Consider the following 15516-nt stretch of genomic DNA (forward strand, 5'->3'; position numbering starts at 1 on the left):
ACGTCAGGGGTAAAAACTTAAAATGTCGTTACCTTGGCGCCAGTAAGTCGTTACATCAGAAGTGAAACGTCGTTTCGTCACATAATAATTACAAACTGTACAGCAAATTTGTTCAATAGTGTATATATATGGGTGGAATCCGAAATATTTTGCTTTATTCTTCGCAAATAGTCTGATCAGCTGTTTTACTTTTTTTTTAATCCCAGTTTCACCCAATACCTTTTACCCAGTTACACTTTAGTATTGGTCTCTGAAAATGATCGACCGACCATGGAAGGTTGAGAACAAGTGAGATAAAAATTCATCTTGTCGTAAGTGATGCAACAACACCTAGATGTGTATGTCGCTCAAATATTGAAGAGTTAAGTGGAGAGCATTTCTGGGCCTTATTTAACCGCTGCAGGTTTTTCTAACACAAACAAGCATTTTGGGGGGAGCTTTCGTTTATTAAAAAAATCGTATGTACATATACAGGAACAATGTAGGGCGTGTTCGTCATCAAATCTGTGCAAGCCTCGTATCATGTCTATCTAATAAAACGCATTCTCAGTAAATAGCCGTTTAAACCAGCGGCCACCAAATATTAAAACGTAAACAAAGAAAAAAATTAAATATTTAAAACTAGAATATACAAATCTGCATATTAAAAAAAAATGGAATGCAATGTTTCCTTTTTTCAAAAAAAACGACATTTTAATAAAAGCTCATCCAATATTTTGCCAATTAGTTTTAAAGTTACTTGGTTTAATATTAAAAAAATGAAATAAAATAAATAATTATGTCAATAAAAAGCAACAAAAGATATAGGTCCCGACAATTATTGACCTTGAAAAAAGCTTGGTGACCTCTGGTTATGAACCACATGACTGCTGAGTTTGGCACATCATTATGACGTAACAACAGGCGTGTGTTTTACAGTAAACCGAATACAATGAATGGATAAATATTTATATAAACGTTGCTATCCGCTCTGAACTTGACCCTTCAGTGACGTCATAGTCGACATTTATGCGTAATTGACTCCATCATCACATGACGTCAGATTTACGGATTCGTCAACGCTTCCAGCTGAAATTATGGAAGTGAAATAATGTTCGACATGTCTGTGAGTTTTGAGGGCCAGGTTTGTGTAGAAAAGTTCTTCAAACTAAGCTATCCAAGTCTTTGTTTGATGTTTATCTTTACTTCATTGATTTTAAAATTAGTAAAACATTTTAGGTTACTTTAATGGCGATAGTAAATTACACAATCTCAGCATTGTATTATCTCGTGGGTTCTTAAACTTTTTAACGCGTTTCCTGTTATGTATACTCTCTTTCAAAAACTTTTTTTGATTCGTGTGGACCAGGGTCGGAGTGGATTTTTTGAAGATGACGTCATAAAGCCTATAGACTAGGAAACCGGATGTTTTAGGTCTAACAAATGTAAATACGTTCAAGGAGAAGACGCTTATAATAACATTAACTTACTGTTTCTCAAATACCAGTTGTCGTCCTTGACTCTTTTGTAGGAGCGCCAGATATAACCCTGAAACAAATAGGAGGGAAAAAGCATTAGTTAAGCTCATTGACCAATGGTATAACTGCCTTCTAGCACTTCTGAAGTTCTACTTACATTTAAATTTAAACCAAACAATTCCTAAAAAACTAGTTCAGATCATAATATTTACAGTTTAACATAGTTGTGATTAGCTTGAGCACAATTAGCATAAATAAATTTAAATTTCAATATAAAGTCTGATGTCTTTGTATTTCTTTCACAGTTTGTTTTTCAATATTTTGGACTATCTTGTTCAGAACCAATCACAGCAAATTTAAGCGTAGAAACCTACTTTAGTTGGCGATCCAACCAAAACAAACGGCCACAAAATTTTTGGTCGGGACCAATTGGTTGAGAAACACTGTTTTAATCCGTCAAATCACGCAACTAATGTTATCAAAGTCCATTCCCTTACCCGCTTAGTAAGGAACAGTATTGATAGGACGGCAAGTGTTGCCACCAGGACTCCAGCGAGGATGAAGAGGACAGTTGTTCTTGAGGATGATGTAGCAGGAGGGTGGTTGCTTCCGCTCGTGGGGGAAGATTTGTTGTTTGTAGGACTCGCTGGGAATTTAAAATGTGGTTGGCAAGCATTATTGTGTATTTGCTGTGAGCAGGGATGGGCAACCTACGGCCCGCGAGCTGAATCGAGGCCATCCCTTATATTTACTTCACTATTTTAACTACGTAAAATGTATTTATAGTTTGCGACCATTTTGTTTCTGCATGGAGTGTAACATGCAGTTAAAATAAACTTGTAGACGGCATTGTTTTTAACTGATAAGAGTAGGGAAAAGTAAGGTCGCTTTTCTAGTATGGCTTCACAATAAAATATTCTAAAATTAAGTGTAAAAAAGCCAAAAGGTTATTGGTGATTGAAAATACTATGGCAAATAAGCCGGGGACGAGATAAGTTGCTTGGCTGGCCAGACCCGCGGCTTCGCTAATAAATATTAGAATTGGTTTAAGGTGATGAGACTTATTCTAAAATCATCAAAGACATATTTAAACATTATTTTAACTATTAGCGACACTGGATAATTATTTAATGTGAACATAATCAGTAATTCACTTGTCAAGTCTTCAATATTAAACCGAGCACGTAAAGAACGTAAACTATGAGAATTGTTCAGACAATTCAGACAAGAGATGTTAAAATAGCAAAATACGAAATCACCCTGGTCTGATCTAAACTATTCAAAGTCCAACTCACGAGCAACTGGTTTCTTGCAGCATTTCCTCGTCTCAGGTCCTCCACATTTCAAACTCTCGTAGTAAACTCCCTTGCACACCTGTGACGTATGTTGGCAACTTCCGCTCGATGACGTACACTCTACGTCATCAGCCGTCCACGATTTAATGACGTCACTAGCTGAAATAACACAAAGCAAAAATTGATTAATTTTTTTTTAAATGGAACGACTAGTGTCAAAAAAGCGCAAAAAATATAAGCTAACATAAGACGAAAAACAAACTGATTTATTTGGAGGCCCCGAGTTTTTCAATTATAACAAAACAGGGAAACACCTGCAATATTCAACTCGTTGGTGTACGAACTTGTGAACTTTGTAGTGGTTTTTATTCAAGCATAGTTTAGAGCTATGTTTCAAACTTACTTGGCGCACAGCAAACTCTGAAGTCTGGTCCCTCGCACAAACTGCTGGTGGTGGTTGCGTTGCAGGGACTTTCCCCTTGCTGACAGTGGCCGAATGTAGTTGTGCAACCGATGTCCTTCTGCGTCCAACCATCGACTGTCTCTGGCGCTGTTCGGGAGGTTTTTAATGTTATCCTTTTCGTGGCAAACTTTTTTTCACTAATCGTATGGCAAAGGACAAATCTTATTTATGTCGATATTGACAACAATTCAATTCTACTTAATTTTTAACTTATAATAACCCTTAGAAATAAAAAAGAACACATAGGGCGGACTCTATGAAGGAGTTTTAGCGCGACGTACCGCACAAAAACCTATAGTTTTTAGCACTGGTCATTAGTATTCTAAATGCTGAAAGTTATATTGATTAAATTTGTTACTGAAAAAAACGGTCGTTCTTAAAAAAATCACTCAACGTAGACTCGAGTTGTGCTTCAACATTTTATATACAGAAACACAACACTTCCGTGCGGGTCGTGAGTTCGAACCCCACCACTGGCTATGTACACTCTATATGTGAATACTAAAGTACTTACAAGGAACGCAACACTTTCTAGCGCTTGGTCCGCCGCACAAACCACCTTCGTAGTGGCCAGTGGGACAGGGGTCATGGTCAGGGTGACACAAACCCCACTTTGACCCACACAGACCGTCGTGAGTCGCCCATTCTGTCTCCTGCGATTTACCTGGTAAATGGTGCAAGGGTATATTAGCTCTTATGTTTGAAATACTGAAAAACTATGAAACCTGATGGTATACAGTTAGAAATATTAAATGTGCTTAAAAAATTCAAATTGCCAGACAATTAAGATTCAAATGCGAGAATGTTTTACTAGAAAAAGGTATTTTAAAATACTTTTTTATGTTATTTTCTTCAAATCAAAAAATGTTGATTAAATTTTGTTCTATAGTTTGGGGTTAAAATTCCGAAAAATTCTTACTAAATCGGCAAAATTTATCAATTTTAATTTAGCGAGTAAAAACTTGTACAGTTCATTTTTGCAGATACTTAATGTAACACATTACTCTCTCTAACAGAAAGACCATTTTTTTTAATTTAGCTGTATTCTTGAATATAACATATATTTAGAAAAAAACGATAAACGCGATTTTAACACCAATGATTTTTCTAACTTACTTGGTAGACAGCACTGTCTAGTGTCAGGTCCCCCGCATATTCCCAGTTTATATTCTCCCTGGCAAGTATCACTTCCCAGTTGGCAAGCCCCCAACTGCTGAAGGCATTCCGTGTCTTCACTCAACCAAGAAGCCTTCTGCTCTTTGCCTGAAGTAAAATGGGAAAAGATCACATAAAAAGAGTCTTTTAAACTTTTGTAACGCTGACCCCTGAACAAATTGTAAGAAAATTTGTTTTGGTCCACGTTGTCTAGGTTTAGCTGAATTTTTACAAAAGGCTTCATAAATAGTCCAACAAATGTGAAACTGAGTTTAAACACACTGTGAAGAATTTCGCATTGGTCGGGGGTTCTTAAAATTTTTAAATTCGGACCCCTAAAAAAATGGTCTGCATGAAATTTTTGAGATGACATCATAAATTGACGTCACAAAACAAAAGACAAAATAATCTTTCGGTCCAACAAATGTGAAACTGAAATTGGAGTCACCAAAATAAATTTAAGGAGAAGGCAGCAAAGGATTTTCGCTGAGTATTTTGACAATATACATTCCGGATATTGCGTATAAATATACTGGGTTTGCTTGGTTTACTTGGAGATGTATAGACTTGCTAATTCACCTGGCCGCATACTAGTTGAAAATTCACATTATAAATATCTCAAGGCTTTTTAGAAATACAAGCTATATTTGTTCACAAACACTATTTCCAGCTGACTTTACAACATAATTTGTTTCTGTTCAGTAAATGACTCAATTATAAATGGTTGTCGTATATCGTATATTACACACGCACTTACTTGGGGAACAGCATCGTCTGTGCTCTGGACCGCCGCAGGTTTCTTTATCGAACACACCGGAACACGAATGAGTATCGATTTGGCATTCCCCGTAAGAACGTGTACATCCGGTGTCGCTAACAAACCAACTCTCCTCAACTTTTTGACCTGGGAAAAATATTTAATGATGATCTACATATTTAAGAAAGGTAGCTTAATCCAAAGGTAACTTTTTAACAACTTAAGCAGCAGTTAGTTTAAACCAGGGCTGCGGAGTCGGTTAAAAACAACCCGAGTCCGACTCAGCTCTCAACATTTTGACCCGGGAGAGGATATTTAATGAAGCTCTACATATTTAGGGGAACAGTTTCTTTCAACCACGCATTATGGTCGATGAGCTGCATGTCACTTCTATGAGTGGATTGCTGAATAACCACCTTTTTTAGTTTACGTAAATGAGTGGAATACAAATTGTTAAGTCGGAGTCAGGATTCGACGAAATCGCACATTTAGCCAGAATTGGACTCAGGAGTCAAAGGGTACAAAGTTCCCGAGTCGTTTTTTGTGGTACTCGGACTCGAAATGTTTCAACTGACTCCAAAGCCTCGACTCTCGCCTTAGTATAGTTTTATTGTTTTTCTTTTTAAATTAATTTATAAGCTGTAACGCCGATATATGTACATGGCTATGGTCACATGGAAATGTTAAAATGTAGATTTTCTTAATTTATGCCACTGGCATAAATTATTAGAACACGCTTAAAAAAATATGTCGATTTTATCGAAAGTTCTGGCCTTTAATATTTATTAACATAAACGAATTGTGTTAAAATATTGATGAAAAGCTAAACATTTAAATTGCATTACCAAACCAACAAAACGCATTAACATAATTGTCGAGGGTGAATATCAGAGTTCATGTTGAAATCCTTGCCCGTCTTTGTCATAAGTTCTTTCCAAAGTCTAAAAGTGGTTAAGTCTTCATTTCTGGGTGAGAGTCGGGCTCGGATGTTTCAATCGGCTCCAAAGCCGCGGCTCTAGCCGTTGTATATTTTTATTGTTTTCCTTTTAACTTAGACTGAACGCCGATATATGCACATTTAAGGTAACAGGAAAATGTTAATGCGTGATTTTCGTTATTTATATCGTTAAATGATTGCTTTTTCATTTTCTTGCTTAAGGTTAATTAAAGGCGCAGCAAATAACACATTTCAATTAAACCCTTTGCTTCTTCACGATTCCAAGGCATTGCCAAAACCGCGGATCGAACAAATGTCCTGCGCGTTGTTTCCTATCCCAGGGCAACCGTCATTTGACATTAAACGCCATAGCAGAGGCTTGTGAGCAGTCCTGATATTATCAAAATTCAACGCACATCGATCAGATGTATTTTCCAACCAGTGCCTATGCTTTCATCTTCACCATGTTGCCCCTTTTCTTAGGTTTACCGAACTATCTTAATTTACAGTTCTTGTCACAAAAATAACTTACGTATATATCACGCAGGCATCATAAAGGATTTGCTAAAACCGCGAATGGATCAAATGCACTTTATGTGGTTTCCTATCCCAGGACAACCTTCATTAAACACCACAAGCTGATAAGCAGTCCTAATACCATTCAAATTGAAAGCATATCGATCAGATGTACTGCACTATTCCCGGTTGCTTTGGAACTAATGTGTCTTTCTAAGGCAGTAATTCCCAGCCTATTTGGCCGCAACTCCATATTGTGTCGCCGTGTAATATGTTTGTGTTGCTACATCCGTAGTTTACATTGTTAAACTTATCGGAATAGGTTCTGAACAAGATTTATGTAGTTACTTTTTTATGTTAGTAAAATTGCTGAAGCAATGCGACAAGAAGGTTTATAATAATTAAAATGAACTTATTTATTAATGTTTTATTCATCCCTATGCTTTATCTCAAAACTAAGCAATGTTTGGATATCTAAACGTTAGTTACAAAGTACATTGCGCCACTTATGCTGTCTTATAGCAAAATCGGCACAGAACCATTTAAATTGTTTTTACACTATTTTGACAGATTTGTTAACACCGTTCTTAAAAGCTTTGGCAAATTTTGCACACACGTTTATCCCAGCTTATAAAATCCAATGTAAACATCGGAATTCATCGACTCACTTGGCACGCAGCAAATCATGTCCTTATCATCGCAAATCCCCGGCACAGCTGCGTGGTTGTATTTACACTTCGAACCCTCGTCCTTCGTCAAACAAACACCGTAAGCGTTCACGCACAGCAGATCTGCTGGCTGTGACGTCACCGTTGATGACGTAGCCGATGACGTGGTCGGCGGACTGGTTGTGATGACGTCACTTGTGGAGGTTGCCGCTAACGTTGTAGTTGTAGTTGTGGAAGATTCTGAATGAAATTAAACGTTTTTTTAAATCCTTCTAACTAAATAAATGAAAAACAAATTTAAAGACTAATTCTGAATAGAAAATTTGTAATTGTGCTAATATCATGGGATAGCGGTACCGATACATTTGCATGTTTTGATTAAGTTGAGCATTTTTTTTTTTAAAGTGGAGCTTTTATTTTCACTTGAATTTTGACACTAATGATGGCATGAGGTATTGCCAAAACGTTAGTGAACAACGAAATGTCAATTTTATCGAATATTATGGCTTTAGCATTTTTGTCAAAATGATGAAAAAGCCCACGTTTGTGTTCCAAACGGTTTGAATTGATTATTTTAGTTTAGTACGGTAATGAAACTGATTGATTTCGCATTAGATCGGCCGTACTTTTCGCTTAAAATGTTAAGCATCGGAATAAAATACAAAATATCGTACAATCCTAGTCAAAGCAAACTCGCAGGCATTTCAAGATTTTTATCGGATTGATTAAACAACCTTTTATTTGTGCTTGAGTTGTTGAACCGTTGAATGTTTGAGCGAGTGATGAATTAGAATCTGTTGTGACAACATCTTGCGACAGAACCAGATTAATGAAGAGTAAAATCAAAACAACGCGCCTCATTTTGTTCCTGCTTGAACAACAAGTTGAACAGGATTCACTTTACTTGGACAGGTTAACAGCGCGGTAAAGTGACATTAATCTCACTCAGAGGTCACTAAACTACAGACCGCCGGTTTAATCCTTTGACCCGCGGCATATTTCCGTAATAATTTCGAAATACCGTTAAAATTGCATTCATTAACTAAAATTTTAACAGATGCAAAACTAAGCTAAGTTTTAATAAAATTTTAAACTGAACCACAATTTAATCACAAGCTCACTGTATATTTTCTTAATTTTTTTGGTATTTTTATGTTGTTTAATAATTAAGTCAAATAAGGTCTATACAAAATATTATCCGGCCTGCGAAAGCCAATCTTTACAGTTATCCGGTTTATGAAAAAAGTTTGGTGACCCCTTGAGTTTGCTCGGTGGTTTTCAATTCTATACAAGAATTTTACACGACAATTAAAATCATTCGCGTGCAATAAAATACCTTTGAATTTAAAGAACGTCACTATATAAATCCGACGTATAATATATAAAAACATTATAAAAGTAAGTTAAATATAGCAAAGTTAATTGAGATATTATGGTGGCACTGCTTCACTTATTAAATGCACGTATTTCGGGTTTAGAACTAAAATCTTTCACGAGAGGAACCCCTAAAACTTCACTCTATTCTATACTGATGCCATGGCAGACTAAACTCAAAACTTTACAACGATAACATAAACACTTCAGATTTGGTGCAAAATCATTGAGGTGATACAAATTTAACGAGAAATCAAAAACATCCGGAAATATATTTCACAACAAATATATTGCCTTTGTGCAGCGATATCTGCGTTTTTGCAGTAAATATGTTTTTGTTTTTTACCAGCGGATATGAATGAAACAGATTATTCGCATAAGGCTTAAATTAATCACTGATCGCAATGTTTTAAACCATAAGCATTTATAAGTAACGAAAAACAACTGTTGAACTTGTTGCTAATCGAACATTTTTTTGAAACGACTTGACTGAATTGACTGTTATTTGTAAATTTAAAGTCACAAAACAAACATAATATTTATAGTCTGTTTAAAAACAGTATATTACCTAAACTAACTGCTGATATCATACACGTAGATCAACATAACAAAATTATTAATATAAACTATATCCCGTTGAATTAAGCATATTTAAACTATGGAATTGTAAAACAGTTGCTACTTTACACTTTTTTTCTACAGTTTTGTTTAAATCGGAACTATTTAGGTCGTCAAACTGCCTAATTACGATTATCCTGTTCAACAGTTTTACTTTTAACGTACAGCAAATCCGCAAAACTAGTTTTAAAAGGTGACACAAACCTTATTGTATCACAGGCAATCACTTGGTAGGCGATTTTACAGGTTTAACGGGAAACGCGCGACTGTAACATACCTTTCCATTATAACCTGATAAAATGGAACCTGTCGGTCTGTAAAATCTATTTTACGACCCTTTTCTGATTGTTTTACAACGCTTTTGATATTTTCTGACGTCGTCTTTCTGTTCTTAATGTGCTTTTCTTATTTATCACAAATCCGGGTAATAAATCTTGAATGTACAGCATATATACATAGTGTTAGACTTGGACAACCAGAATTAGCCACTCTTTCAAATTAGGTTAAAATAAAATGATATCTTTTTGGTTTTCCAAACTCGATTAGAATTACCAATAAGAAAATTCATCTTTTGACCTGGACGACGTTTATTCATTTCACCACAATGGACACAGACAGTAGCGAATCTGTTAACGACGAAAATTCGAATTGAACATCGAATTACTTCACACAGGCAATTCACAAATTATGCTAGGGGTACAAGCAATATGTCGCTCATGATCTTTAGATAAAAAAAAGCTAGTCTAGTCTGCATAGAATAGACTGTTGCAACAACACTATGCAAAGTGCGCTGCGGAAGGTATCGGTCAAAGTTTTGCATGAACCTGTCAGATGTGGGTAAATTTACATCTAGGTTATGTTATAAACACAAACAGTGCCGGCATACTTACATAACGCGGCAAAAGGTAACAATAACGGCAAACTTAAAATGAAAAACTGTTAACCCGTCAACATTACCAATTCTTTGTCGTGTCCTATTTTTCATTTTTCGTAATTTTTATAGTTTTTTTTTTATTTATTATTGTAAAACCTTATCACTCTCCAACTTTTGTTTTAGGCAAAGAACAATCTAGCAATCATTCTCTACTTTGTACAAAACGTTCAACGTCGCTTCAAATCTTATCTTAAAAACGGCTATATTACCGACGACATATATTTAATAACTTCCTGCATATCTTGTAATACGAGATCATGCACTCCATTCATTTGGTAAGCTTTATTCTCAAGCCTATTCTAAACTCAGACAACAGAGTTTATCACCGACACAAATGCAACACTAAAGTCTACATCAAATTAATCAGTATTTCACGCACAGTTTTCTGTCCCAAGCTTAGTGTGTTGCTACAAGTTTAAGTTAACAAAAGGTTTACAGTCGTAAAATAAGCTCTATTAAATTTCCCAAAAGGGTATGACGCAAAAATCTTACTAAAATGACTTAAATCCTATTAACTCACGGCTTCTTTAGAGTCAGTGCACATTGAAATGTATCATACGTTGTCCTTTCTTAATACTTAGACCGGGTCTTGACTTTTTAAACACGTATATTATTTGGCTGTATATTATTATCATTTTTCTCAACAGCAATCCTCCATAAGTTGGGGTGTGATGCTTGCTAATTTCTATACTTTAAAATGCAAGGTTTAGGAGTAACACAGAACTCTAGAAATTGTTTTCCTGCATAATTCCCTAATTCTTTACTATTTGTATTTAACCTTGCAATAGATATTCTATATCATTCGACAAGCTTAATATGGAAACTAACTAGCACGTGACATTTAACAAGAAAACAAATGAATTGAAAACCGCGCGTCTAACAATATGATCAAGCACCAGCATTCATACACAACCCTGTAATAACCTCAACAGTCAAATACAAGGAGCAGCTATAACCTGTTTCCTACAGTAGGCTATTAAATAACGCGAGCACTGAGCAGAGTCATATTGTCGATTGGAATGTCGGGACTTGGGTGCAAGCGATCGAACCGTCTGCTACTAATGCATTATTAACGCCAGATTAGTAGTAGCACAGACAGTACGATACAGCTTGAGGACAAAACGTAAATGCTAGGAATAGGTGTTAGATCAGTGGTACCCAGCCTTTAAGACTTACGGAATAATACAAAAAAACTTAAATAGGTTCTGACACAATTACTCACATTTTTCGTCAAATAATTTAGTGTAATGTAACAATAGCGAAATTGGAACTATGCATATTTTGATAAATTGTCCATAATGTGGAAGCATTTTTCTTGATTTAATGCACACCAATATTACACAATCAATTGTATAAAGTAGGTTATTATTAGAGCAATACTTGAAATCTAAAATATCTCTCGAAACCCTTGAGCATTAGAAATGACACCTCGATTGTAAACCACTGTGTAAAACTTTGGGTAACGTCTTGCATTAGTAGTCACAATAGAAACTCGTAAAGTACGATGTTAAAAAAAGACTTTTTGGTGTAAAATGGTTTTAAGACCACTACGTTGACCAAGGTTCAATTTAGAAATCTCCTCGTTTTCCAATTCTTTCTAGCAAGTATTTCGATGACCTATTTGTACAAATTAAATTTATTTTGGAAACCAGTTATTACCACTTTTAATCTCACGCAAAAAGTCTTGCGTTAAAGCAACACAACAAAATATCACAATGTACAGTAGGCTAATCATATACGCCAGAAGCTTTTAACTTAGTTCTGCCGTACAGGCCTGAATTCGAAATTGCTTCCTTTTCCTGAAGCTTTCTCATAAAAATCAAGTCATGATTAAAAAAGGAATTGTTAAAAGTGAAAGATCGCGGCAGCACATTAGAGCATCACGCTTTTCTTGGATCACTTCTATATGTTACTACATTTACTTGCATATGGATTTAAGCTTAACCTAGATTGCTCATCAAACATTTAAAACTACGAAAACTTAACTCTTCTCAGGGGTTTCCTAATGGTTGCACCCTTATACAGTTACTAATGGTGTTTATTTCGTTTATTAGAAATGCGCGTTTGCTTGAAACAAACCTGGTTGTTGGAAGTCGCTTAATACAGTGTTGCTGACAAGTCATTTGAAGTTACTCAATCATTTGTAAAACAGCTTGAGTCCGGGTCAAATCATTTCGCCAAAAAACTTAAGTTAAGTCAAGTCTTTTAAAACAGTGACTTAAGTAAATCCTTGAAATAAGTCATTACAACAATGTTCAAACTTTATATATTTCTTTCTCTTGTAGACTTCACTAGACCGTGCGTTTATTTCACGATCTGACGTAATACGACAAATAGCCTTGTAGTTAAACCAATTTGGACTTAGCGGCGTTTTTTTCGCAAATTGAACAAATCTATAAAATCACAACCCGTGAATTAAAAGTAGTAAAAAAAAGTAGTAAAAAAAAAAAAGTAGTAAAAAAAAACATTAAATCTCAAAAATCTGCAACTACACTATAGTTATCCTGGACAACGTGAACATTTACATCGTGAACACTTTAAAAAGTCATTTTGAAATACGCAGGCGAATCGTTTTGACCAAAGCATTAGTATCCACGATCAAAAACATCAGATATAGCTTAAACAATAGAGTTGTATTAACCACGATTAATCTGTCGTTAGTATTACTGAACACCGCAGCAGCAAACCATATTAATAATCTAAGAATTAACCTAAGATTCACTCTTATTGGGCATTTTAAAAGGGTGCCTTGATATAAAAAATCAAGCAGTGTTCAGCAAAAGGCGGTCGTCAGTCGTATTTTAAATGCTTGGACCGCTGAATAAAAAGTGCAAAGATTAGAGTTTAACCAATGCGGGCGTCGCACAGAATAAAGCACAATTATTTTTTCTCAAGTATTCTGTTCAGCAGCAACACATTGCCGTAACATTTTAAGTCCGAACACGTTTTGAAACACACAGGAAATCGTTTTAACCAAATGAATATAAGCCACGAAAGATTAAAAACATCAGAAGAAGTTTAACCAATGCTCTCGCATAAACTACAGAATAACGCTCAATTAATCTGTATCTCGCATTACTTAATACCGCAGAACACCGCTTTGTATTCATTTAAATCCAAACACCTTGAAAAGTTGTTTTGAACAACACAGAAGAATCGTTTTAACCAAAGCATAAGTATAACCCACCACTAAAGACACCAGATGTAAGCAATACAGTGCTAACTCGGACGATAAATCTGTCGTTCGCATTACTGGACACCGCAGCCGCACACCATATTAATAACTTAACCTTGACTTCACACTTCAGTCAAATCAAGCATTTTAAAAAGACGCCTTTATATGAAACTTAAGCCATGTTCGCTTCAGCTAAAGCGGTCGTCACTAGTAGTTTGAACACTTTCGAGAATCGCGTCTAACCAAAGAACGACGCACGAATAATCTGCCAATCTTCTTAATAACTTATGTCTAAACCTTGGATTCACTCTGCAGGCAAATCGAACACTTTAAAAAGTCATTTTGAAATACGCAGGCGAATCGTTTTAAGCAAAGCATTAGTATCCACGATCAAAAACATCAGATATCTTAACCAGTACAGTGGTTTCAAGCACGATTAATCTGTCGTTCGCATTACTGAACGCCGCAGCCGCGCAAATCGTACATCCTCTGGCTGCTCTATGATGAAACAATAGAGCGTCTATCTACGTAACACGTGTCGCCTTTGTTCTTGCGCGATTCGATCGACTCCGGGCGCGGACGGAAGCGCGATCGGTGGCACGCGCGCGTCCGTCGCGATTCGTCGCGTGATTAATGTTACGTCACAAACGAACGATCGATCTGCGCGAAGGCGAAAACCCGAAGTGAAGACTCGAAAGCGGAATTATCCATTAATACCTCAGTAATAAGGACAACGACATATGAAATCAAATGCGCAGTAATATCTACAGCGGAATAATATCTCACTCATCTGAATAAGGCCTTAATGCAGTGGTTCTCAACCGGGGTGCCGCTGATAGGTGTTTGAGATTTTTTAAGATTTTATTTTTTGCTCAATTGGAAGCTTCTTGATACAACTATTTGTGCACGATTAGCGACCATTATATCAAATGACATTTTTCTAAGTTGATTGTGTTGTTCCACGTCTATTTATTGTGAAATTTTAGTAAAATACTCATCGAAAATTCAAGTCGGGGTGCAGAAAAAATATTTATTAGTTTTGAGGGGTGCCGTAAGCCATAAAAGGTTAAGAATCACTGCCTTGATGTGTCGAAATATTTGATATTTTGTGAATCAGCGACTTATACTTTAAACTGTACCACAAAGACCTGTGTCCTGTAAGGTATAAGGCCAACCATAAACTGCAATGATATATATTTGATTACTTTTTGAAATAGCGGATAAATTCGACAATTTTAATCACTGTTTAGTTTGGTGTACCGATATTTGTTGAAAATCGTATATATCTAGTTCTAAATCTGGAAATCTGATGAAACTGTTGAACGTGAAATTGTATTGTATTCTCGAAAATCTTTCGCACACCCTTTCGTTATCAGGTCATGTACAAATCTAAGATACCGTTAATCTCTAAACGAAAACCTTATTTGCTTCTTAGTAGCATCAAAATTATGTTGGTATTCTTACTACTGCACATTAATAAATCTATCGCTTTAAAACTACGCACAAAGCCGCCATTCATGCTGAAGAACACCCTACCACTCATTCTGATATACCAAAGCATCACGTGTTGACAGGTACACGGCGCTTAATGCGAGTGGGTCGCTGATGATAAGCTGTCAACAACCGACAATGTAGCATCTGTAACATTTCCCATAAGAAAGCACACACAGTGGGATATAGTGTTGGTCGTTTCGCGACAAATATTAAACAAATAGAAACCGCACATATTGCGACATGCACACATGTTTAAATTATAATAATAAAACATATGATAGGTATAACGGTTTATAATTAACAGGGTTGTATTTAAATAAATCAGGTAGTTTTTTGTCCAATTTTGCCTGATTTGTTCACAAAAAATATTTTGTGATTTTTAATGTTTGTTATTTATCTATCTAAGGCTAGCTTTCTTGGATGTGCGTAATATATTATTTCCTTTCAAATTACATAAAAATAAAAAATACAATTCCGCTACTTAAATGTTCAGTATCAATATCTACTTCGGGAAATACCCTAAAATCAAGAGACTAACATATGTAAAATACGTCTTCAAATAAAGGATGTTCACAATTTATATATTGAAATCAATTATTATGATATAAAAAAGAAAATATAGCAAACTTATAAACACTACAAATCCTAATTATGTGTTGAATTACAATTTACC

At 35.6% G+C, this 15516-nt stretch overlaps 1 protein-coding gene across 1 annotated transcript; it reads right to left on the reverse strand.

The window, feature by feature from the left end:
- Positions 1-491: 491 nt before the first annotated feature.
- On the reverse strand, positions 492-8109 carry LOC146134667 (uncharacterized). The gene is made up of 10 exons (XM_083397433.1): positions 7983-8109; positions 7249-7488; positions 5128-5274; positions 4332-4478; positions 3730-3879; positions 3156-3302; positions 2753-2911; positions 1955-2103; positions 1470-1527; positions 492-1068 (listed from the first exon to the last, which is right to left on the reverse strand). The coding sequence occupies exons 1-10, from the start codon at positions 8107-8109 to the stop codon at positions 1007-1009; spliced, it is 1386 nt and encodes a 461-aa protein (XP_083253559.1). The 3' UTR covers positions 492-1006.
- Between the last annotated feature and the right edge of the window lie 7407 nt (positions 8110-15516).

Source organism: Ascidiella aspersa, chromosome 9 (assembly GCF_963924565.1).
Source record: "Ascidiella aspersa chromosome 9, kaAscAspe10.2, whole genome shotgun sequence".
Taxonomy (NCBI): Eukaryota; Metazoa; Chordata; class Ascidiacea; order Phlebobranchia; family Ascidiidae; genus Ascidiella; species Ascidiella aspersa.

Excerpts from the sequence above, each read along its gene's own strand:
- LOC146134667 (XM_083397433.1), bottom strand. The coding sequence starts at position 8,109 with ATGAGGCGCGTTGTTTTGATTTTACTCTTCATTAATCTGGTTCTGTCG. Across the intron at positions 2,912-3,155 it reads CAGAGTTTGCTGTGCGCCAA|CTAGTGACGTCATTAAATCG; the intron begins GTAAGTTTGAAA and ends GTGTTATTTCAG. Across the intron at positions 1,528-1,954 it reads TACTGTTCCTTACTAAGCGG|GGTTATATCTGGCGCTCCTA; the intron begins GTAAGGGAATGG and ends TATTTGTTTCAG.